The following is a 27162-nucleotide window of genomic DNA, read 5'->3' as shown; positions in this document are numbered from 1 at the left end:
TATTTGTGGTTTCAAGGAGCACACACAAGCAGATTGTTCATCCTGAACCCCCATTTACCCCACTGCAAAGGAAACCACGACTGCCTTTTCTAAATCATGGAAAACTGGAAAGAAAATTCAAAAATACAAAATGGAACATACAAGTTACATATCCTTAGGCATGCAAACAAGTTATTTTGACTGTACCTAGTCGATCGTACGTATCTCACATTTGTAGCTATCATTCAACTGCAGTTCAAACAGATGTATCGATAAGTTAGACATGCTGAAGGTTATAGGACCATGCTGAAGAAATGCCACGACTTAAGTCAGAATGTCTGTGTGTCTACAATTCTGTGCAGGCACGATAGGAGGGATTATATAATGAAAGTCTTGTAGATTAACTCATGACTTGAAAGATTCTGCAAGGATTTTGGGTGGAAATTTTTATCAGCTTTGCCCACACTTGTAGGTAGAAGGAATCTGTTTTGTAGAGCCGGATACATTTAAACAAAGGTGACGCAAGGGTTTTTGCCAGTATTATTCCAGTATTCCCTAAACCCTTAAGGGTTCAGGGAAACTGCTAGTGTGTGTGTGTGGGGGGGGGACAAGGGTAATATAGATACGCGTTTATCTGGTGATATTGGTCAAAGTAACGCTTGCATATACTTCAAGAGTTCTTGTTTGTTACTGCAATATATATATTAGCAAGATGTTCTGAGAAAAAAACATTTCAAATGTGGCTAATGCCAGTGAAACAAGCTTAAATAACTTCAAGGGGTGTGTCAGGGTAGTTAACTATACAGGAACACTAAGTCTTAATTGTTTATACAGTAATGTCAGAAGTGTTGTCAATAAAATGAGCGAATTTGAAGCGTTGGTTAGGACAAATAACACTGACATAATAGGACTCTGGAAATGTGGTGCCACTTACCCTGAAATAGCATTAGTAGAGGCACATGATGCAAGAAAGCAAGCTTATATAGCCATCAGCCAAAAAAAAAAGAAATCCATTCGCTTCAAATGTTTGTCTAGTTCTGTCTTGAATTTATTTAAGCTGTCAACTTCTACAAAGACAGATATAAGTTTGTTCCAACAATCAACCAAACGCCGGCTAAAGGCAAATTTCTGCACATATATTCTACAACTGTCTTTCCTCAATTTGAATTTATGTCCCCTCAGGCAATTAATCTGGGCAAGAGGAATAATCCCATCAGCATTGAACTTGCTCAAATCATTCAAAGCCTTATACACTTCAATCAGATCACCTCGCAGGTGCCTAGTCACCACACACTGTAATTTGCAAATCTGAAGCCTTTCTTTCTTTGTAAGAGCAACCCTTTGTTCCATTCACTAATCTTGTTGCCCCTCTCTGTACTCGTCCCAGCAGTTCTACATCCTTCATAAAATGAGTCCTCCAGACCTGTATACAGTACTGAAGGTTTGACTTGACCATTGCCTTATACAAGGGGATAATCACCTCCTTATCCCTGCTAGAAAAATTCCTGTATATCATTGACAAGACACCATGAGCTACTCTTGCTGACTGTCTGCACTGCTCAGAAACTTCATATCTGACTGCACAATTACTCCCAGGTCCTTTTCATTCTCTACCACCTTTTCCTACCATTGTTTGGTAGGAAAATAGGAAAAAGCATAATGACCTTTAGCTGCCGTTGTGGGTAAATCCTCCAACAACAACTATCACCTTTAGTGATAGTTGTTGTTGTAGCAGCATTTTACCCTTAATGCTGTACTGCTGCTCCAATTTGTCCAGTAGTCTTCCATGTGGAACACTATCAAAAGCTTTCCTAAGATCCAAGTATATGATATCAAAATTGTTTTTTGCATCCAGTTCTTTTGTGACTACATCATAATATCCAATCAAATTGGTCACACAAGGCTTCCCCTTAACAAAGTCATCCTGTGTCCGAACTATAAGCGCCTCCATTAATTTCTCCGGAACAGAAGTTAAACTCTGTAATTACTTGTGTCACACTTTGATAATTGGGGTCACATTTGCACATCTTCAGTCTATAGGTACCTCCCCCGAGTCCAAAGAAGCTCTCATAATTATGGCTAAGGGTTTGCTTACTTCTTTTGCCGCCTCCTTTAATATTACTGGATAGATCCCATCCACCCCGGGTGCCTTTCTTATGTTTATCTTCAACAATTTCTCCTCTCAGTTATTAAAAAGTCATTTAACTTACTACCATAGTTTAATACACCTCTGGTATTCCTCTCCCTGAATAACTCGTGTAAATGTAGATGTAAAATACTCATTCAGTTTGTTAGCTACCTGAGCAGGATCATTAACAGTTGAACCACCGATATCAAGTGGACCAATCTGATTCATCCCCTTCCTTCTAGAGTTTGCATAAATAAAGGACTTTTTGCTGTTTTTCTTTAGATCCTTTGCCTGCCTAACCTCCTTTGTGACTTAATTATAGACCAACTTATTTCTTTAATAGGCTTCTGTGCCATCTTTACCCCTGATGTAGTTACCTTTGAGTAAATACCACATAAGCATACTGTGATAACTGCCACCTATTGGTTCCTTTATCTACAGATTCTTAATGCATGAATAATCACTACTGATAATCAAATCAAGAGTACTACTCCCTCTGGTTGCCTCCCGAACATGCTGCTGTAGAAATCAATCATCCAGTAAATCCACAAAAGCCTTGCTAGTGTGCCAAATGACCAACCCACAAGTTCCAGTCAATATCTGGGAAATTAAAATCCCCCATTATAAGACAATCTGATTTACTGGTCCACTCCATTTCTCTCTACAGCTGTTCATTATACTCACCAGAGCCATTAGGCTAATAGCACACTCCTACTCTCAATTTAGCTTTCCCAGTGCTTATGTTACACCAAACTGACTCAACACTGCAATGTTCACCCATGCCAACTGGATGCACTTCCTTAGATTTTGTGTTTCTTAACTAATAGCATAACTCCTCCTCCCATCCTATCTTGTCTATCCTTCCTGTACACATTGCACTCCCCAAATTCCAATTCTGTATTCCTTATATCTGTGTGACACCACGTCTCTGATATCCCAACAATATCTGCCTTTGATGTTTTGACCAGCACCTCAAATTCATCAAATTTATTTACTACACTTCAAAATTGGTATACATGCACCTGTTCTTATTCTTAACTACTCTAACACAGCTCATGTATTTTCTTGTTCTGCAATGACTCCCAGCAATCTCTGAAATCCCTGGCACCTTGTTTTTCAGGCTGCTGCTCATTCCAATAGAACCAGTGCAAGAATCACTTTCACTTCTGCCAGCGGCTATTGTTAATCTGTTAGTCTGTGTATCTCCCCCAAGCTAGCAGTTTTCCAACCCACCTAATGCTGCCTCAATAGCATCAGCAAATATTCTTGCACCCTTTTTATTTCAGTATATTCCATCCCTGTAGAAGCAGTCTCTCCTGTTAACAAGTACAGACCAGGATGAAAAAAAATTCTACCCCATTAGCCTTTCACAGTCTGTCCAGGGCCGAATTGATTGACAAGGCTCTCATCATATACTCCCTCCTATCGTGTCTGGACAGAATTGCAGACACCTTCAAATTCAACCCCGACTCCTGGCTTTTTTTAAAAATTTTTTTCAAAATTTTCAAAAAAGTTTTTGCTTAAGCTTTTTTTCAAAATTTCAAAAATTGTTAAGCAAAATTACTTAACAATTTTGTCAAAATTGTTAAGTAATTCTGCCGTTCTCCTACTCTTAATATCATTGGTGCCAATGCGTACAACAATATCATCTTATGTGCCCTTATAGGGATGATGAGTTTCATTATGGTATGAACAATGTATTTAGGAAGGATAGAACAGATAGAAGGGATGGTGGGATTGTGCTTCTTATCAAAAGCAGCCTGAGCGCGACAAAAGTTTTCCCGGTTGCATATGTTTTGCATGCTAGTATAGAATCTGTATGGTGTGAGATAGTTGGAAGCAAAGGTACAATGTGAGTGGGAGTAATCTGCAGCTCGGGTGATTGTGAGTTTAGCCGACTGGGCTAGCCAGGTGGGTAAAGTGCCTGCCTGCCTGGCAACCCAAAGGTCGTGGGTTCGAATCCCGCCTCGGGCTTGGATCAGAGTAGTGCAAAAACCTTGGTCGGTGCATTATGGCTGCAGAAGCCGATGCGTCAACAACTAACAAAGGGAAAAAAAAAAAGTGATTGTGTACATTATGATGAGAGCCATTACATGCAAATGGAATGTGCATGTAAGCATGAATGTATTATTATATGTGATTTTTATTTGCCTCTAATTGATTGGAGCAAATGGGAAGGAAACTATGGGGGGGGGGCAAAATTTTTAAATTAACTAGATGTTTGTTATTTGTATCAACATGTCAGGGAAAGTACTAGGGAAGAGAATATTTTAGACCTGATCATCACCCATGAACCAGATGACATAATAGGGCTGACAATATAGGAACAAGTAGTAGGAAGTGATCACAGAGTTCCACGGTAGATGATGAAGAGAAAAGGAGTAGTAGTTAAAAGCAAAGGAATAGGATATAATATCAGTAATGGAAATTACGACGGCTTAGGGTGCTATATGGCCTCTATTAATTCGGTAGATATCACACAGAAAGCAAATACAACTGAATTATTGTATTCCTTTGAAACATTAATCACAGAAGCCTTGAATATACCATTAAAAATATTCTATGAGGAGGAGTCCAAGTTGGATGAATAATGAAGTTGCCAGATTACTTGAGCAGAAATAGACAGAATGGAAAAATTACTGAGCAGTAAAAAGTACTGAAGCCTATGACAGCTACAGATTGATCTGTAATAGGGACACAGAAAAGGTTAGGCTCGCAAAGGCAGATTATGAGAAATCTGCCACAAAGAGAGCAGAGTGTGGGGATAAGGAATTCTTCACATATATAAATGCAAAGAAGAGGACAAATCAGATCAGACCCCTATGTAATGGTGTTAGATACCCTAGCTGATATTGCAGGTGAACTACTTTTTATCGATATTTACAGAAAAAAAACCCCTTTATATCAATGAGAAATTGTGTAAGTGAAGTTGAAAATTTTTGTTATTAATGATATTGAAATTTCACATGATTATCTAATTAAAAAAACTTTCGCACCTACATGTGAGTAATTTTAAGGGAGGTGACAAGTGAGTACATTGAACCATTAAGGGGGGCGCCTCCGTAGCCAGGTGGGAAGAAGCAGCAGTGTGTAACGCACGCTTCTTGATTAGACCGGGGTTCGATCCCGTCACCACCAAATACGGGGATGCGGAAAGATCAGGGAATGATCACCGCATATTCCCGGAGCAATATGGCCTTAGTTGCTAATGCTCCTAAAAACCAAATAACAAACGAACCATTAAGGGTATTATGAGAGCATCACAGGCATTTTCATCACCTAGGTGATGAAAATGCCTGTGGGCATTTCTGGTGTGAGTTTGTCATTTGTATAGCCTGTGACATGTATTCTAAGGTTGGTCTAGTGGACAAACCCAACTCAATTGACAATTGTCTTCTTTGCACCCAATGTAAGAAGTGTACCGATCTCAAATTAGAACTTGGTGCATTATGAGAAGAATTTGAGTCACTGTAGAAATGGGTGCTTGCTCTAGAAACAAATGTAATTAGGGGCTCATCGAGGACGCAAGTGTCTTTTAACCTGTCAAGTGAAACAACCCTAATTCAGGTCCCAGATAAGAGTAGTCAACTGCACTCTGCTCTGGTTGAAGGTGATCTAGTTTTATTGTGAGACTATTGTCGGAGAAATGGGTAATTTTTTTGTAATAAAGATAGGCACACCAGAACCAGCGTATGTTTTCTGGGAGCAACAATTGATGATATTACAAACAGATTATCAGCTTTTAAGAGGAGTAAACAGCATTATTATTCATTTGGGGACTAATGATATTAAACGAACAGGACATGCCATTTGTTGGATAAATATACGATTAAGCTAAAAAAAATGCTGTGAGGTAGGTTACTGCCTGTAATGTTGCCCAGAGACGATAGGAGTGATTATATGCTGTGAAAGCCTTGTAGATTAACTCAGCACTTGAGGGAATCTGCAAGGCTATGGTGGGAAATTTTTATTGGCATGGCCAGTTCTTGTAGGTAGAAGGAATGTATTTTGTAGAGATGGTATTCATTTGAACAAAGTTGGTGCAAGAAATTTTGCCAATATCATTAGGGATACATTGAAGGTTCAGGGAAAATGTTGGTGGGGGGGAGAGAAGGGTAATATAGATCAGCATTTGATGATATGGGTCAAAGTAATGCTTGCACTTGTCTCGACAGTTCTTGTTTGTTGCCTCAACAGCAGATGTTGGCAAGATGTTTTGAGGATAGCAGCATTTCAAATGAGTGAAATGAGAAAGATAGGGAAACATGCCTAAATAACTTCACGGGTTGTGTAAGGGTAGTAAACTATAAAAGACAACCTGTGTAAGGGTAGTAAACTATAAAAGAATACTTAGTCTTAACAGTGTCTATAGTGATGTCAATAAAATAGGTAAGTTTTAACTCCTGGTTAGGACAGCGAATGTTGATACAGTAAGACTGACAGAAATGTGGTCCCACCTGGAAATTGGGAATGGAGAGTTGCACTATGGTATGTATAATGTATTTAGGGAAGATGGAAGGGCCAATATCATTAGGGATACATTGAAGGTTCAGGGAAAATGTTGGTGGGGGGGCAGAGAAGGGTAATATAGATCAGCATTTGATGATATGGGTCAAAGTAATGCTTGCACTTGTGTCATGCTTCTTATTAAAAGCATCCTGATCACAAAAATACCTTTTGCTGAGTCTGAAGTTCTGTCTGCCATTGTTCAATCTGTGTGGTGTGAGTTGGTTGGAAGCAAAGGTATGATGAGAGTGGAGCTAATCTGTGGATCAGAAGGTTGTGAAAAATATGACGAGATCATTTACATATAAATGGAATGGGCAAGTGTCTTATTATGGGTGACTTCATTCTGCCCCAGATTTGTTCTGGAAAATCTTAGAAGCTGTGCAATTCAGGGAAATTTAGATGGATAGTGCACTCTAAATAACAAATGACATGGTTTTGTTAAGGAAAAATCATGTTCAACTAACTAACTAACTTAGGAAGATATTTTGCCAGTTACAAGCTGGATATAGAGAACAATTTTACATAGGTTATTTGGATCTTAGCAAACCACGTGATTTTTTCCCTCATGAGAGCTTATTGTATAAGCTGGAACAAGTTGGGATTACTGAAAAAATTTTTAGATGGATTGCTGGGTGGCTGTAGGGAAGAAGGCAGACAGTTGTGATTAATGGATATTCTTCAGATTGGTTTAATGTCAGGAGTGAGGTCCCTCAAGGATCTTCCTTGGACCATTGTTGTTTCTCATTTTCATAAACGACATTGACGATGGGGTAGAAGGCTTGATATCAAAATTTGCAGAAAATGTAAGGATTGGTAGAGTAGTTAATGATCAGTACCAAGCAGTGCTCCTTGAGGATGACTTGATCAGGCTGCAGGAATGGTCAGAAAATGCAAGATTTCACACTTGGGGAATAGCAATCCCAAAATAAAGTATACTCTTTAGTGTTGAATTAAGAACAATATAGGAGGAAATAGATCTGAGAGTTATAATTTGGGCAAATATGAAGTTTTCTGAGCAGTGTAAGCAGGCAGTTAGGAAAGCCCATGGTGTCCTGTCAATGATTTGTAGAACATTATCCTGTAGAGATATGGATGGCATAGTCCCACTGTTTAAGGCAATTGTATGACTACATTTGGAATACTGTGTTCAAGTATGGAGATCTCATCTGAAAAAAAAAACACAGCTTCTTGAAAGGGTCCAAAGATGGGCAACTCGCATGGTGAGATCGGCAAAAGGACGACAATACAGGAAAAGACTTTGAATATGTGGGCCTCAGAACTTGACAACTAGGCACCTCAGAGGTGACTTGATCAAGGTGTATTAAGAGGGGTTAGTAAAATGAGTGAAGGCAAAATTTTCACTATTATAGGAATTCTAGAATCTGGGGGTTATAAGTTCAAATTACCCGGGAAGAGGTTTAGATTAGAACAGTTTAAATAAATTAATTTAAACTGACTGAACAGTCAGTTTGAACAAATGCAAAGGTCAACTGGATAATTACCTATGTGAGAAGAGAAACAAATAATTTGTATTTTCTTATCTGCTCTTTTTTTTCCCTGACCAGCGCAGCAAAAGCCTGTGGCTTCTTTGTACCATATGGCTGTTGCTATTATTATTGCAGTCCTGATCCTAATGTGACTTTAGATGAAAAATGGTAAAATTTGAAGAACTTCAGTGAAAGCTGTAAAAAAGAGTTATTGGGGAGAAGGTCTATAAAAAATAACTTCAGATTACTATGGAAGTTAAATATGTAGTTAGAGAAAAGAAAAAAATAAATTTTTTGTGAATAAATGTAAGGAATCCTTATTAGAATATAAAGAAAAGTGCAAGAGGACTAAAATATGTGTGAAAGAGGCTAAAGCCTATAAACAAAATAGAGTCCTGGTCCATCTGTAATGGATGTTGACTCTCAGTACAAAAGAAAGCAGTAATACACTTCTCCAGAAAACGAAAGATGCATCCTGACCCAGAACTAAGAATAAGCAATTAACAAATCCCACTCAAACATAGTATCAGACTTCTAGGACCAATCATGGATCATAAATAAAATTTTCTAGAACACACAAAATATCTATGTACAATGTGCTTAAACAAATTAAACATTATCCAAGCAATATCTGCCATGACATGGGAAGCTGATCTTTATTCATTTTTGCACATTTGAATCTGAAGTTATCGAGTTATCTGAAGTTATCAAGTAATGATAAGGTCTAGATTAGATTATGGTTCTTTCATCTACTCCTCAGCTAGGAAAAGTGTGTTAAATTGGTTAGATTCAATTCATTATAGGTCATTGCGTGTTGTTTCCGGAGCATTTTGTTCCCCACCTGTGTACAGTTTATACACAGAGATCCATGAACTCCCACAGTCTTTGTAGACATATTCTTCTTCTGAACTATGCTACTAAAATTCAGTGCCTTCCTGGACATCCAACCTGGCAATATTTGTATAATCCGAAATGGGAAACCATATATCCAAACAAACCTAACATGTGCAAACCTGTGGGTATATGACTAAAAGAATTACTTTCACAATGAAACTTAAGTATGGATAAAATCTACCAAGATATTAACCTCATCCCTTCTGCCTTGGGAAATCATTTCAGTTGACTGTGACATGGACCTCACAAAATGGAAACAACAATATCCCCAATAAATATATAAAACAGCTACATTCCTGTTATGTAATACAGTTCTCTGACTGTTGTCATCTATATACTGATGGCTCCAAGACTGATACACATACTGGTGCTGCAATGGTCCTGCCAAAGAGCATAATTTCTTCATCTCTTCCAGTAGAGTGCAGAATCTATAGTGCTGAACTGTTTGCAATAAGTCTCACACTAGATTATATTGCCAAAACTTCCCTCATAAAAAGTATCATTTTTACAGACTCAATTAAACTCATACAGATTTCCAGATATTGTCTGGAACTTTTGGGTTGGTCACTCAGACACTAGCAAGACTTCTTCAAGAGCAACATGTTCGAGGGGCAATCAGAGTGAGTAATACTCTTGATCTGATTATCAGCAGTGATTATTCATGCATTAAGAATTTGCAGATAAAGGAACCACTAGGTGACAGTGATCACAGCGTACTGATGCGGGATTTACTTAAAGAAGTAACTACCATAAAGGTTAAAGGGAATGGTTTTTTCTTTCGTAAAGGTGACTACAGTGGTCTCAGACAGTTTTTAAATTCTGTACAGTGGGATCAACTGAAGATGTTAAAAACAGTGAATTCTAAATGGGAAGCCTTCAAGGAATTAATCTTCGAAGCTACTAGGCTTTTCATACAAACTAAGAAATAATGTTCAAGATTTAGACCTAAATGGATGTGAGATGAACTAATGAGGCTCGTGGCAGAGAAGAAAAATTATCAGGAGACACACACACAAGCCTATGGCAGATATAAGCTAGTCCGTAATCAAGTCACAAAGGAGGTTAGGGAAATGAAGGCCGATTACGAGAAATCCTTGGCAAAGGAAGCAAAGAAAAACAACAAAGACTTCTTTACTTATGTAAACTCTAGAAGGAAGGGGACGAATCAGATTGGTCCACTTGTTATTGGTGGTTTGGCTGTTCATGATCCTGCCCAGATAGCTGACAAACTGAATGAGTACTTTGCATCTACATTCACACATGAGGAATTCTGTAAAGAAGGGGAGGACAGAAGTTTACTAAACTCTAACAGGGAGCTAAATGATTTTGTAATGACGAAGAGCAAAGTGGAGGAGAAATTGTTGAAGTTAAACATAAAAAAGGTACCTGGGGTTGATGGAATCTGTCTAGTTATAATAATGAGAGCATCCTTAGATTCAGGGGAGGTCCCTGTGGACTGGAGAAGTGCAAATGTATCTCCAGTTCACAAAGGGGATTCAAAGGGTGACACAAATAATTATAGACCCGTTAGTTTGACTTCTGTTCTGGGGAAAATAATGGAGTTACTGGTTAAAGAAGTGTTACAGGATCACCTATATAAGACTGCAGTAATAGTTCAGACACAGGTTTGTTAAGGGGAGGTCTTGTCTGACCAATTTGATTGGATACTACGATGTGGTCACAAAGGAATTGGATGCAAAAAATAATTTTGATATCATATACTTGGATTTCAGGAAAGCAATTTTCAGGTATGGCATTAAGGGCAAGTTGCTACAAGGAATAAAGCGATGGTTGAGTAGGAGACAGCAGAGAATGGTAATAAATGTACACTGCTCTACGTGGACTAATGTTATCAGTTGAGTCCACCAGAATTCAATGCTGGGCCCATTGTTGTTTTGTATTTTCCAATGATATCGCTGAAGGTAAATATCAGGCTTAATGTCCAACTTTGCAGATTATACAAAAGTTGGCAGGGTTGTTAATGACAGTAAAAACAGAATGCTACCTACTGCAAAAGGATCTAGAAAAGTTAGGCAGATGTGCTGAGAAGTAGCTACTGAAGTTTAACATTGACAAATGCAAAATACTGCATATGGGTAGCAGTAACCCAAGAGAAATGGACCAACTGTCTGGTACTACACTCAGGGAAGTGGAGAATGAAAAACACCTGGGGAGTATTTGTGCAGTCAGATATGAAGTTCTCTGAACAGTGCAGATGGGCTGCCAGAGACAAAGAGGTGATTATCCTTTTGTAAATGGCAATGGTCAGGCCATACCTTGAGTACCGCCTACAGGTCTGGAGGCCTCATTGTAGGAAGGATGTAGAGTTTGCTAGAACGAGTACAGGAAATGGAAACAAGATTGACAAGAGGGATAAAGGGCTCTTAGCAAGAGCACCCCTTTATCCCTCATATTGCAGCATCTCACTAGGCACCAGTGAGGTGATCTGATTGAGGTGTATAAGGCCTTGAATAGTTTGAGCAGGTTCAGTGCTTATGGAATTCTTCTGCTTGCTCAGATTAAGTACCTGAGGGGGGCATAGATTCAAATTGAGGAAAGACAGTTGTAAATAGATTGTTCGGAAGTTTGCATTTAGACAGTGGGCTGTTGATTGTTGGAACAGACTTTCATCTGTTGTTGTGGAAGTTGATAGCTTAGATAAATTTAAGGCTGAACTAGACAAACATTTGGATTGACCGGATGGGAGAAGTGGGAAGGTTTTTTTTTTTTTTTTGGCTGATGCTGTATAAGCTTGCTTTCTTGCATCATATGCTTCAACTAATGCTAATGCTAATTATTTGCAATATATGCTTTACAGCTAGAATCCATCTCATCCTTATCTAAGAAAAATTCTTTCCTGCTTATCGGATCGTAGTACAAAAAAAAAACCAAAGAGTCAAAATCATTTGGATTCCTGGACATTCAAGAATACTGGGCAATGAATGTGTGAAGAAAACAAATTATACCAAATGAAACAGCAGCTGAAATCCTGGAAATCAAGTTTTCCATCAAAAAGACACAGAGGTTATCCTCACCCGGCTTCGCATTGACCACACACATTGGATGCACCCTTACCTCCTAATGAAAGATGATCCTCCACAATGCCCTCAGTGTTCGACCATACTAACAGTGAAGCACATCATCATACAGTGTCTATGTTACCAAATTGCCTGCCAATCAGCTTTCAAATCATATACAAATGAACCATTAAGTCTTGAATTCATTATGGGAGAAAAATTAGACATAAATGAACTTTTCACGGTACTTCAGACCTAATAAACCTTACCCGCCATATCTAATATGATAATATCAGTAACAGTGTAACTGAAAATAACAAATAACCTTGAATAGGTGCAATACAGCCGATGCAGCTTTTGTGCCATAAAACCACAGACAACAATAATAAACAAAGATAAGCAAAGCAAGTTGACAATGGTATGGGCATAAAGAAAGATGGGAGAAGGGATATTAGCTAAACAGATTTTATCAGTCTGTTTATTTTCAGTTTATTGGCTAAAGAGATATTATTGGTCATTTTTGTTTTAAAAAAAATTGCTAATAGGCCCAGAGTATCAGCAGAAGGTGGATCAGTAATGTCATGCAAAAATTAGAAATAAGAGGCATACCTAGTTAGGGTTTATAAATCTAACAAAAAAGTAGAACACCATGAAAGAAAATAGTTGATGGAAGGCTGATAATCCATGACTGATTTGCACTACTGTAAATGACCTATACCCACTGCATATAAAAGATTAGAATTATGATTACAACAGGCCCTCATTATAACGTGGTTCGCTTTACGCTGTTCGCTATAATGCTGTTCTTATATTATAAACCCGTATCTGACTATAATGCTGTCACAAATCACTATAACACTCTTTTACCAGCGTACAGGTTGCATTTTTGGCATATTTAATGAAAATGTTTCATCTGATGGAGTTGATAACTTGAAAATGAATAGCAAAACAGCATTAAAACATTTCCCATGCCGACTTGATAAATTTTCCCACACTCAGTGAAATTTTCTCACACACTACTTTAATTGCAGTACAGTGACTTGTTACGTAGTTCTGAATCCAACATTTTAAAAAATGATCAAGTGTATAGCTTGTAATATTTGCATTATGTGCATTTATCTGAAGTCTAGTCATCACTCAGTACAGTATTAGACATAGTGCATAACGGACAGTTTACGCGAACATTGAATCATAGTTAATGCAACCAACGCAGTTACATTTTCAAAGAGTTGATAATGGCGGATAAGAATTAAAAAGCGACAACGTCTGGACGCGGTACGAAGCCTACTAATGTAAGAAAAAGACTGAATTTGAAAATTAAATTATGTTTTGAAGTGAATCGATTCCATTCAATGACAAGTGGATGTGTGCAATAATTTAGGACTGGCAGGTTCAACTGTAAGAACAATTATATAAAAAATAAGAATTAATTTTAGCAGCAGGAAAGACAGCTGTTCCACTGCAAGTAACTAGGCCGGCTATTATAATTGAAATGGAGAGACTTCTAAATAATTTTATTGAAGATAATATCCAACTCACAATTCCGTTTAGTTAAATATTATTAAAGAAAAAAAAAAAAGGGGATTAGCCTATATGATGATCTGAAGAAAGCTCACCTTAAAAAAAAAAAAAAAAAAAAATGCGGAACCATTTAAAACTAGTGAGGGTTGGTTGAATAGATTTAAAATCCAGGGAGAAACCGCAAGTGCAGATCAAGGAGCCGAAACTTTCAAAATATTATTATTATTATTATTATTATTAGCCATATGGTGCAAGGAAGCCTGAGGCTTATGCTGCACCAGCCAAAAAAAAAAAAAAAATTCCCATGTTACCCTGAGGGAGAGAGAGAGAGAGAGTCAGTCAGAAGTAGAAGGGAATCACCAAGAATGCAAGAAAGAGAAGAATGATGATATCCAGCTCAGGACCCTAGGTTTGCCAAGCCCATACTCACCAAATGTGAGCCCCTGAGGCTGAATAGAACTTGTTAAAATTATTGAAGAGGGGTATTATGTGTTATACACAAGTTTTTAACATAGATGAAGCAGGACTTTTTTGTAAACAAATGTCTAAAAGAAGTTTCATATTGAAAGAAGAAAAAAACATGCCAAGTTTCAAAAGCGGTGAAGGATTGGTTGACTTTATTGTTGGGTGGTAATGCTGTGGGGGATTTTAAATTAAAACCCCTTTTAGTTTACCAGGAAGAGGGCCAAAGTACAACCCAAAATCTACACATTTTTCATGGTTAAATTCATTAGTTAAATTAAATCAATTAAAATCAATTTAGATCAATTTAATTCATGATTTTAATTTGAATTTTAAGTTTAATTTTGACACATAAGTAATTGCCACATAATTATATACGTATGTAATGCAGAATATGTTATATGTACAAATATTTGTATATTAAATATTTTGACCAACATTTGTGCATATTTTCACCACCATTTATTATTGATTAGGAAATATCCTATGGCACGACCGCAACTCACAAATACGTGTTACCTTATGGGAATGTGGCGCTCACTTAGCGCTCTGTTTTTCCGGAATGAATTATCAGCATTAAGCGGGGGTCACCTGTGTATTAAATATAAAATAGGATATTATTTTAGAATTAGGTTAGTGGTGGGTTAAAAACAGAATAAGAAATGAAGACTGGATATTTCTCCTCTCCCTCTTTTAATATATGGCGCTTTTAATTCCAACTGTATTCCACATTTCAGTATAGCAAAATGTTAATACAAAGTTAGTATCAGGCTTTACCATTTTCTTAAGATTATTGTTAGATTTCCTTTTATTTAAGGGGAAAACTTTGAGAGAAAAGAAATAACAAAATTGAAATAAACATATACATTTAGTAATTACTAGTAAAAGCAGAATCACATTAATATTGAAGGAAACAAAATGAGAAAACTGGTTAACTCTTTAATAAATCAATCTAATTTAAAGAAAGAATTAGAAAAAAGAATGCTTGCACATTTTTAACAACACAGGCATTATCAAATGCAACAGGTATTTCATTATCAGTATTACTGGAGTACAATACAATCTGTATTATGCTTAATGCATTTTGGGAATCTCTTTTAAAAGGCAGTGAATGTAGCAGCATTACCAGTCCTAAAAAACTCCTTAAATTCTCCAACAAAATCCATATTCTCCTTCAGAGTCACCCATCCTTTAATATCATACTTGTTTACTGGATCATTTTTCAGTGATATTTTCACCAAAGCCTCCCTTTCTGAACCAGTTAATTTTTACACTTGGTCCAGTAATGTCAAGTAATAATATTACAAATCCACAACATTTCAGTTTGGCTGCAAGTTGTTCACCTCCTATGTTGAAGATCAGAGGTCATAAATAATGCCTTGATCCAGCTGCTGCATAAAGTTAGTGGTACTGGGAGGGAGGCGTGTTTTTCAGATTAAGTGTTTCAGCAGAATGTGTGCCGTACAGCTGTTATTTCTGATAGCATTCTTCTGTCCACTGTCAGTAACCAAGTCTGAAAAATTCTGACCTTAAGTCAAGCATTTTTATTGGCCTCATAATCTATGGAAGTTGGTTAAATACTTTTAAATGGCTTGGAAATTTCAGTAACAGGCAATAGGGAAATTTTACGAGATTAAGTAAAAAAAATTGATTATTTCTTTACTAAATTTTTCAACATTGCAAGAACCTCTTTGGTTCTTCAAATTAAGTGTCTCAGCAGAATGTGTGCTTTCAGCAATCTGGCATCAAAATGTTCTGTTTTTTTCTGATAGTATTCTTCTGTCCACTGTCAGTAACCAAGTCCAAAAAATTCTGACCATAAGTCAAGCACTTTTATTGACCTCATAATTGCATGGAAGTTCGTTAACTACTTTTAAATAGCTTGGGAATTTCACAGTTACAGGAAATAGGGAAATTTTCCAAGGTTAAAAAAAAAAAAATTTACTAAAATTTTCACCATTGCAAGAATCTCTTTGAACATCAAGTATTTGGTTTGGAAATAAATTAAACTTCATTAGGAACAGTGGAAGTCCAGGATTTTGGAGAGTAGGGGGAGGTGCTAAAGCATTGTTCCAGAAAATCACAGAGTCCTGATTATTGTGTTGTGATAGAAATAACCTACAATATTTTTATCGTGTGAGGGAGATATAGCTGCATATTTGGTACCATTACTGATAGGAACATTAAGTAAATTATTTAACTATATTAAATAATTTAATTTGTAGTTTGCACTCAGACTCTCCCCGCCCACCACCAACTTAAAATTTAACGTTTGCCCTTTGTTCCATCACTTAACATATAAACAACAGCTCTAACACACTGCATGTGAATGAATTACAATATGCTAATGATCTTGTAGAGGGAAGCGCTCATGTTAGTTGCCACAGTCTATTGATTTGTAGTCATATATGCTTTGACTTGCTTACAGTGGACTCATTCCTGGATATTTTTCATTGACTTTAGTATCAGTATTATTTCATCAGTTCTTTGAAAACAATATTGCAGCTTTTCTAATAAATTCTTATTGTATCGTTTAAAGTTAAATTTAAATTTTGTTTCATAATAGTTCCTTCCCATAAGGATATTATAATTTCAGTATTACCTATTTATTATTAACGACTTCATTAAGAAAGACTTCAGATATGTAAGCTAAAAGGATATATGAGCTATGCCTATTGAGCAATTAATTTGACATACTTGTTTGTTTTGCCTTTTATTTAATATTTGTTATTTTTTTTCTTCCTGTAGTATGAATTTAAGAGAAGTACTTAAGAAATATGGAAAAGATGTTGGATTGCACATTAAAGCCGTCCGTTCATATAGTCAGCAATTGTTTTTAGCTCTGAAACTTTTAAAGCGATGCAACATATTGCATGCTGACATTAAACCAGACAACATATTGGTGAGTTATATATGAATTAATGTGTAGCTATGATGCTTTGGGATTTTTTTTTTCTAAAATTTGATTGATATATTTTTGTATTAATATAATATTTGCCATATAGTGCAAGGAAGCCACAGGCTTTTGCTGCACTGTAAAAAAAAAATAAAATAACCTAACCAAGTAGATAAAAAAAAAAAAAAAAAAAAAATCATATACTTTCCTCCTCACACAGGTAAGTATCCAGTTGACCTTCGAATTCATTCAAACTATGAGTTGAGGTTGCTCACCCCCAACTCACAGTTTGTGAGGGCAACTTGTTCCAGCAATCAATGACTCACTGGCCTAAAGAAAACTTCCTACAATCTAATCTAAACTTCAAGCCCTGTAATTTGAATTTATGACCCCTAGTTCTGGAATTCTTTAACAGTGAGAAATCCGCCTTCATTCATTTTACTAATCCCCTCTCAAACCTTGCAAACCTCAATCAGGTCGCCTCTGAGGTGCCTGGTTGCCAAGCTCTGTAGCCCACATAATCAGAGTCTTTCCTCATATGGCCATCCTTCTGCCAATCTCATCATTCAAATTGCCCATCTTTAGATCCTTCCAAGAAGCTCATGTCTTTTTTCACATGAGCTCTCCATACTTGAAGAAAGACAGTATTCCAAATATTGGTTTACAGTTGCCTTATACAGTGGGATTATGACCTCCCAATCTCTACAGGATAGAGGGACACCACTGAGGGACATGGCTTTCCTGGCTGCCTGTTTACACTGTTCTGGAAACTTCATATCTGCCAGTATTGTAACTCCAAGATCCCTTTCTTCCTCCACTGTTTTTAATTCAACTCCACGAAGTGTATAATTTTTTTGTGGATTACTATTCCCAGTTTAAGACCTTGCATTTAGCAGTATTAAAACATAGCTGTCACTTCTCTGACCAATTTTGAAGTCTGTTCAAGTCATCCTGAAGGAACGCTGCTTGGCACCTATCATTAATGATTCTGCCAACCTTTACATCATCTACAATTTTTGACATAATACCTTCCATCCCTTTGTCAGTGTCATCTGTGAAAAATGAGAAACAACAGTGTCCAAAAACTGATCCTTGAGGGACACCACTCCTGATGTTATACTAATCTGAAGAATATCCATTAATCACAACCCTCTGTCTTCTGCCCTGCAGCCATCCAGCAGTCCATCTTAGAATCTTACCGGTAAACCCAATCTGTTCAAGCTTATACAGTAACTTCTCATGAGGGACCTAGTCAAATGCTTTGCTAAAATCCCTTAATAATCATGTTTAACTAACTTAATTATTCTCTAAATCCAGCTCAAAATGGACTATTAAGTCAGTTAAACATGATTTACCCTTAACTAAGCCATGTTGTCTGTCCTTCAGAATGCCATATTTATCTTAATATCCCTGGATTATACTCTTAATCTTTGCCTCTAAGATTTTTCCTACCACTGAAGTCAGACTAACCAGTGTGTACTTACAAACTTCACTCATAGAAACGCTTTTATGTATTGGCGATACATCGGCACTTCTCCAATCCAAAGGAATCTTCCCTGAGTCCAAAGATGCCCTCATAATTAATCTAAATGTTCTATGCGCCCCCCTCACCATCTCCCTCAAAACTACAGGGTATATGCCATCAACTCTGTGAGCCTTACTTGTCTTTATGCTTGAAGGTTTTTCTAATAAACAATCACCTGTAATTACGGCATCAGTAACTTCATAAATTAGTAAATTTCTTCATTAATTTCATAAATTTTGTATTTAATTCTTAAAATATTTAATGTAAATTAGAATTATACAGAGCTGTATTTTCATGTGCTTCATATAAAAATATTTAGTAAATATTCTCGTCATGTGAAGATATCATCACAAGTTATTTCAGTATTGCATTTGATATATGTAGCAGCACTTCTCTTAAAAAATATATATATTTTTTTTACCTTACATACTTTTTTGTTATCTCTCATAATTGTGAGTTAAATCACATCTCCATTGTCTGGGTTTACATGATGGATGCCTATCCTTTTACTGAATAGGTGCTGAAGATCTCCTTGATAGCCAACTTAGAAGTAGCTTCACAGTACTCATAAACATGAAAAGTGTTGCTTATTTGAAATGCATAAGTGAAGCAACACATTGTGGAAGTGTCATATTATAAGAGTTTATTGGCTCACATCTGGTGAGTATGGGCTTGGCAAACCCAGGGTCCTGAGCTAGATATCATCATTCTTCTCTTTCTTGGTGATGCCTTTCTATCTCTCTCTCTCTCTCTCTCTCTCTCTCTCTCTCTCTCTCTCTCTCTCTCTCTCACACACACAGGGGGCAACTCAGGGAATTTTTTTTTTTTTTTTTTTTTTTTTTTGGCTGGTGCAGCATAAGCCTCAGGCTTCCTTGTACCATGTGGCTAATAATAATAATAATAATAATAATAAATAGTGTCCGAACTGTATTGAAAAAAAAATTATTGCTTATTCTATTTACTTGTCTTTTTATGGGAAGTGCATGAAAATTCAGTTCTTGATATATTGTTCTTTCCGTGGGATTGTTTTTTAAGGTTAATGCTCTGAATTATCTGTTGTAAATTAGTATTAGTATATCTTTTTCCTGAATTGATAATATTTGGCCATAATTTGTTAGATATTTAGTAAACGATGAAATACCACCACTTTGCTTATTGGAGGCTTGAAGTGGTGAAACCCATGTTTAGTCTCTAGAGCAAAGTTTCTGGCATCCCCCTCTCCCCATACTTCTCCTTTAACCCATGCACGGTACTAAGTACTATAGGTTTTGATACCTTTCGTGCTTGGGGTTTTCATAAAAAAAAAAAAAAAAAAAAAAAAACATTACTAGTGTAGTAGGAAGAGGTTAAAATCAATTTCCTCACTATAATGTATATAGTTCCATATAATATAGGTGTGAATACACCATAGATCACTTTTAAAGGGCAAAAAACTACATTTGTAGTGTAAAAGGGCATAATTTTATCTGTATCTCATATTGTGCTCCTCCTTCACAACAATCAGTTGTTTATGAATAATTTTGTGAATTTTAATCAGATTGTTTCTGTTACCTACTGTACTTAATGCTGCGCTTAAGCTGGAAACAAGTAATTCAGATATGGCTAGCCTGCAACTGTTCCTTTTTCACTACACACCCAGAACAATAAGAAAAGTAAACTGTGAAAGACAAGCGTTTTAACAGTAATAGACAGATGGTTATTTTTACAGAATATAAAGATAAGCCAGTTATGTTTAATTTTCTCTAAAATAATAGCCATATATAAATAATATAATTTTGAAATACATTATATGACAAAACATACAAACTATGAAATATGATAAATAAGAACAGACAAAATTCAAAATATGGAGAACTTGTGAATAAGTGTTTCTATAGTCAGCCAACACAGCTTGTGAAGTTTAATAAAGGCTAAGAAAGTATTTTAAACCAAGTTTCATTATAATTCTCAAATAGGTAAAAAAAAAACAAAAAAAAAAAAAACCTCAAAGTGTATGAGATAACAAATTTAATAAAGGTGTTTCTGAAATTTTTGATTTCTTGTGTCTAGAAAAGAAGTCTTTGAAAATATCAGATTTTTTTTTTTTTTTTTGATTTGGTAGTTGTTGGCGCATCGGCTTCTGTGGCCATATTGCACCTCCCAAGGTTTTTGCAGTACTTTGATCCAAGCCCGAGGCGGGAATCGAACCCGCGACCTTTGGGTTGCCGGGCAGGTATTTTACCCACTCGGCTAGCCCGGTGAACTTTAAATTCTAGAATTTAAAATTCAAATTACCAAATGTGATTTTATACACTTTGTCAGTTGTCAACCTGCTGCATTTTTGCTAATTGTGTGTGCCTCTTTTGAGAAAATTCTCTCACTTGGAATTGAAGTTGAAATTGTGCAAAATCTGCTTTGAACTAATTCGAAAAGCTGTAGATAAATGATTTTAGTTTCTTTCTGCCATTTTAGTGTATTTCGGTATCTTGACAAAAGGTGGGGGGTTATTACTTAAATGTGCAGTTCTACTTCAACAATGCCATGTGTCTAAAATTTTCTATTTGAAGATATACCACAGTAGAATCAAATTCCTGTAACATGTGTTGGACTGAGTGTTGCAGTACTCAAACAGCTATTGGTTTTTTAAATCAAAGATAAGTCGACTCTCCAAAACTTGAACCTATTTGAATATTTTTCCTAGAGTAGAATTCTGCTGAGGAGAGGGAAAATATGTTATTTTCTATTAATAATTTCCAAACACCAATTTCTCTCTCTCTCTCTCTCTCTCTCTCTCTCTCTCTCTCTCTCTAACACACACACACACACACACACACACACACACACACACACACACACACACACACACACACACACACACACACACACACAAGGAGGTTTATATTCACTCATAACTAGTTGTGATTGAAGGTTGAAACAAACACCATGTATTACACTATTTTAACGTAGTCACCTAGCAAAATGTCACATTTTTTGTCACTTCTCAATTCACTTCTGCGGGCCAATTTTATAGAAGTTCTGTGACTATCCTTCAAACATGACCCATCAGCAACAACAAAGTGTTTTACATGAAAAAAGGGCTTCAGGGCAGGAAAGAGGAAGAAATCTGAAGGTGCAAGGTTGAAAGAATAAGCAGGATGTGGCAAGATGTGTGCACATCTCACTGCAGCATTTAATTTTAGCAGGCCTCTACTGTTTAACAGCTTTCCCTGTCTTTTATCTTTTATAGCAGCACATAGCTTTATAAAAAGGTTGGAATAATATATCACTGTCACAGTACAGTCCTTTTAAAGGCAATTTGTTATTACTCCATGCTTCCCAAAACACTGACAGCAATCACCTTGACAGTACTTGGTCACACCTTTGTCTTTTTGGGGACTGGCGATTCTGCATGCTTCCATTGTTTTAACATTTGTTTAGTTTTTTTGGGATCATAGTGATGAATCTAAGTTTCATCTATGGTGACTAGCTGTGAAAAATCCTCTTGCTTTTTCTAGCACATAGACAACATTTCATATGAACCTTGTACCCTTTCCTTCTTCTGTTAAGGGATCAGAAGTATGAGAAACCATCTGGCAGAAACTTTATTCATATAAAAACATTATCCACTGTTGGTGGATATTGTTTTCCCAGACCCTGCATAATTTGGAGCTTGGCAGCTAGTTCTTTGATGCTAATATGGTAGTCTTCCAGGATTAGTGCCTCATTTTTTGCAGTCCTCTCTGTTACAGCAGTTACTGGGCATCCTTGGGATTTCTTCATCATGCACTAAGGTTCTTCCACATTCAAATTGTTTATACCAATGTGCAACAATGCTGTAACATGGGAAGGCACCTCCATAGCCAGGTGGGAAGGAGCAGCAGTGCGTAGCACACGCTTCTTGATTAGACCGGGGTTCGAGCCCGTCACCACCAAATACGGAGGATGCGGAAAGGTCAGGGAATGACCACCGCATATCCTCGAGCAATATGGCCTTAGTTGCTAATGCTCCTAAAAACCAAATAACATAGCTGTAACATGGGCAGTCTTCTCCATAAACAGCTACCATTTCTTCATGGCAGGAAATTTCAACAAGAACTAACTATGTACAGTATCAACCTGTTGGATGTGCAGCTGGGCATGTTACCACACACACACACACACACACGGAGGAGGTTTATATTCACCCATAACTAGTTGTGATAGAAGGTTGAAATAAACACCATGTATTACACTATTTTAACTATAATTTTAGTTATGATTGCTAACTGCAACAGATAACTCCATTCTGTAGTCTCACCCATGAAACTACACAATTTGCATTCCACTAGTTGTTCCAACAACTGGTGGAATGCAGATTGTGCCAAGGACAAATGAGAAAACTATGCAGGGAACCTTTTCCACAAGTTCTGACTACCACCAAACTTATCACTTAAAAAGCCAAACATGAATCCTGGAATGCCTTTGCTTCAATGATTATTAAAATACTTACCATGAATTATCTTGAGGAAAACACAAGCACTGAATGAACATGATCTGTCCTCTCTTACTTAAATTTTGAATGCTTAAGCTGATTCCTTCTCTACTGTCTCTGCTTCTACCTTCAGACATGCCTTCCTTTGAATGCATCAAAACAAGTGCAGAAAAGTATAAGGTGAACTTCTCAACACATCTTTCTGTTTTGTTTCAACATTTCACCAGGGCCAGATGGTATTCATTACTCAATTATTAAACATCTATGCAAAACAGACCTGCACATCTTACTGATATTCTGTGACTGTTCCCCCCCCCCTTTCAGAACACATTGATGCCATTACTTTATTTGTGCAATACCAAAATCAGGAAAGGATCAGTAGTCCAAAATTACCAGCCACTATCACTTACAAGTTTGACTGAGCAAAATGTTTTGAAGGTTGATCCATATAAACTTACATGGATTCTGCACTCACATTATTTTCTAACTGATCATCAATTTGGTTTTTTTTGCAAAAACAGGACTATTCTTAATATATTTAAGGCACCCTGGGTGGATGGGATCTATCCAGTTATATTTAGGGCACAAAAGGTGATATAGTTGTACACGTTGGCACTAATGACATTAAGAGTAGGGGACCAGCGGAATTACTTAACAAGTACAGGTCACTGTTGAAAAAAAGCCGTCAAGTAGGGTTAAATTTGAAAGTGTCTGCAATTCTGCCCAGACACGATAGGAGGGAGTATATGATGAGAGCCTTGTCGATCAATTCGGCCCTGGAAAGATTGTGCAAGGCTCAAGGGGCAGAATTTTTTTCAGCCTGGAATGTACTTGTTAACAGGAGAGATTGCTTCTACAGGGATGGGATACACTTAAATAGAAAGGGTGCAAGAATATTTGCTGATGCTATCGAGGCAGTGTTAGGTGGGTCGGAAAACTGCTAGCTTGGGGGGGAGACAAAGACTAATGGATTAACAGTAGCCACTGGCAGAGGTGAAAGAGATTCTTGCACTGCTTCTATTGGAATGAGCAGAAGCCTGAAAAACAAGATGCAGGATATTTCAGAGACTGCTGGAAGTCATTGTGATACAAGTAAACACATGGGTTGTGTCAGGGTAGCTAAGAATAGAAACAAGTGCAGGTATACTTGCGTGTACACCAATGCTAGGAGTTTAGTAAATAAATTTGATGAATTTGAGGTATTGCTCAAAACATCAAAGGCAGATATTGTTGGAATATCAGAGACGTGGTGTCACACAGATATAAGGAATGCAGAACTGGAATTTGGGGAGTACAATGTGTATAGAAAGGATAGACAGGACAGGAGGGGAGGAGGGGTTATGCTATTAGTTAAAAAACACATAAAATCCAAGGAAGTGAAGCCAGTCGACATTGATGGACAGGGCAGTGTCGAGTCAGTTTGGTGTGACATAAGCATAGGTAAATCAAAATTGAGAGTAGGAGTGTGCTATAGGCCTAATGACTCTGATGAGTATAATAAGATACTGTACAGGGAAATAGAATGGGCCAGTAAATCAGAGAGTCTTATAATGGGGGATTTTAATTTCCCAGATATTGACTGGAATTTGTGGGTTGGTCACTCACACACTAGTAGGGCTTTTGTGGATTTATTGGATGATTGTTTTCTACACCAGCATGTTCGGGAGGCAACTAGAGGGAGTAATACTCTTGATCTGATTATCAGTAGTGATTCTTCATGCATTAGGAATCTGCAGATAAAGGAACCACTGGGTGGCAGTGATCACAGTGTGCTGAAGTGGGATTTACTCAAGGAGGTAACTACCATCAGAGGCAAAGGGAAGGGTTTTTGCTTTCGTAAAGGTGACTATGATGGTCTGAGACAGTATTTAAATTCTATACAGTGGGACCAACTGATGATGTTACCAACAGCAAATTCAAAATGGGAAGCATTCAAGGAACTAATCTTGGAAGCTACCAGGCTTTACATACCAACCAAGAAATATTGTTCAAGGTTCAGGCCTAAATGGTTGTCAGATGAACTAATGAGACATATGGCAGAGAAGAAAAATGCTTGGGATACATACAAATTAATGGGTGACATGGAAGCCTATGATAGATATAAGTTGGTCTGTAACCAAGTCACAAAGGAGATTAGGCAGGCAAAGGCAGATTATGAGAAATCCTTGGCAAAGGACGCAAAGAAAAACAGAAAAGAGTTCTTTACCTATTTAAACTCAAGAAGGAAAGGGATGAGTCAGATTGGTCCACTGGATGTTGATGGTTCAACAGTTGAGGATCCTGCTCAGGTGGCTAACAATCTAAACGAGTATTTTGCATCTACATTCACACATGAGGAGTTATTCAGGAAGGGGAATGTCGTAGGTGAAGTAAACATTGGCAGTGAGCTAGATTATTTTCTAATAACTGAGAGGAAAGTGGAGGAGAAATTGCTGAGGATAAACATAAAAAAGGCACCAGGGGTGGATGGGATCTATCCAGTTATATTAAAGGAGGCAGCAAAGGAAGTAAGCAAACCCCTAGCCATAATTATGAGAGCTTCTTTGGACTCAGGGGAGGTACCCATGGACTGGAGATGTGCAAATGTAACCCCAATTCACAAAGGAGGATCAAAGGCTGACACAAGTAATTATAGACCTGTTAGTTTAACTTCGGTTCCAGGAAAATTAATGGAGGCACTGGTTAAAGAAGCACTGCAGGATCATCTGGACAAGAATTCAGTTATAGCTCAGACACAGCATGGTTTTGTTAAGGGCAGGTCTTGTCTGACCAATGTGATTGGATACTATGATGTAGTCACAAAAGAACTGGATGCAGGGAATAACTTTGATATTATATATTTGGATCTTAGAAAGGCTTTTGATACTGTTGCGCATGGAAGACTGCTGCACAAATTGGAGAAGTGTGGCATTGGAGACAAATTGCTGCTATGGATAAAGGGATGGTTGAGTGGCAGAAGACAGAGAGTGGTAATCAATGGACACTGCTCAACGTGGACTAATGTTATTAGTGGAGTTCCTCAGGGTTCAGTGTTGGGTCCATTGTTGTTTTCTGTATTTATAAATGATATTGATGATGGTGTATCAGGCTTAATGTCCAAGTTTGCAGACGATACCAAGGTTGGCAGGGTTGTTAAGGACACTACTGATACTATGCTGCTGCAACAGGATCTGGAAAGGTTGAGCAGATGGGCTGAGAGATGGCAAATGAAGTTTAACATTGACAAATGTAAAGTACTACATATGGGAAACAGTAACCCCAGATCAACGTATCAACTCTGTGGTACTACGCTGACAGTGGTAGAGAATGAAAAGGACCTGAGGGTAATTGTGCAGGCAGATATGAAGTTCTCTGAGCAGTGCAGACGAGCTGCAAGAGTAGCTCATGGTGTCTTGTCAATGATGTATAGGAATTTTTCTAGCAGGGATAAGGATGTGATTATTCCCTTGTATAAGGCATTGGTCAGGCCACACCTTGAGTACTGTATACAGGTCTGGAGGCCTCATTTCAAGAAGGATGTAGAGCTGCTCGAACGAGTACAGAGAAGGGCAACAAGATTAGTGAATGGAATAAAGGGTTGCTCTTACGAAGAAAGGCTTAAGTTTTGCAAATTACAGAGCCTGGAGACTAGGCATCGGTGAGGTGATCTGATAGAGGTGTATAAGGCTTTGAATGGCTTGAGCATGCTCAATGCCGATGGGATTCTTCCTCTTGCTCAGAATAATCACCTGAGAGGGCATAAATTCAAATTGAGGAAGGACGGATGTCGGATAGATGTGCGGAAATTTGCCTTTAGCCAGCGGGCAGTTGGTGTGTGGAATAGACTCCCATCGCTTGTTGTTGAAGTTGATAGCCTAAATAAATTTAAGGCTCAGCTGGACAGGTATTTCGAACGAACGGAGGGGTGAAATGGGAGTAGTGGTTTGTTTTTTTTTTGTTTTTTTTTTTGGCTGATGCTGAATAAGCTTGCTTTCTTGCATCGTATGCCTCTACTAATGCTAAATGCTAATGCTAATGCTATTAAAGGAGGCAGTAAAGGAAGTAAGTGAACCCTTAGCCATAATTATGAGAGCTTCTTTGGACTCATGGGAAGTACCCATAGACTGGAGATGTGCAAATGTGACCCCAAGCACAATATGCACATCTCCATAGACTGGAGATGTGCAAATGTGATCACAAAGGAGGATCAAAGGCTGACACAAGTAATTATAGACATGTGAGTTTAACTTCTGTTCCAGGAAAATTAATGGAGCCACTGGTTAAAGAAGCACTGCAGGATCATCTAAACAAGACT

The 27162-nt window shown here is 37.4% G+C and overlaps 1 protein-coding gene across 6 annotated transcripts in view; it reads left to right on the top strand.

Moving 5' to 3' along the window:
* The window catches only part of Prp4k (Pre-mRNA processing factor 4 kinase), a 301728-nt gene that overhangs the window by 223384 nt on the left and 51182 nt on the right, over positions 1-27162 (top strand). For all 6 annotated transcript variants that reach the window (XR_016547202.1, XR_016547200.1, XR_016547201.1 and 3 more), the window contains one exon: positions 16746-16899. Coding sequence is in view for 3 of the 6 variants with exons in the window: in XM_090377695.1 (XP_090233821.1) it covers positions 16746-16899 (154 nt within the window). In the remaining 3 variants the exon portion in view is untranslated. The remainder of the gene's footprint in view (positions 1-16745; positions 16900-27162) is intronic.

Source organism: Mastigoproctus giganteus, chromosome 7 (assembly GCF_048544385.1).
Source record: "Mastigoproctus giganteus isolate SK-2022 chromosome 7, ASM4854438v1, whole genome shotgun sequence".
In the NCBI taxonomy this organism is placed as follows: Eukaryota; Metazoa; Arthropoda; class Arachnida; order Uropygi; family Thelyphonidae; genus Mastigoproctus; species Mastigoproctus giganteus.
This window is presented reverse-complemented; position numbering and strand designations above follow the sequence as displayed.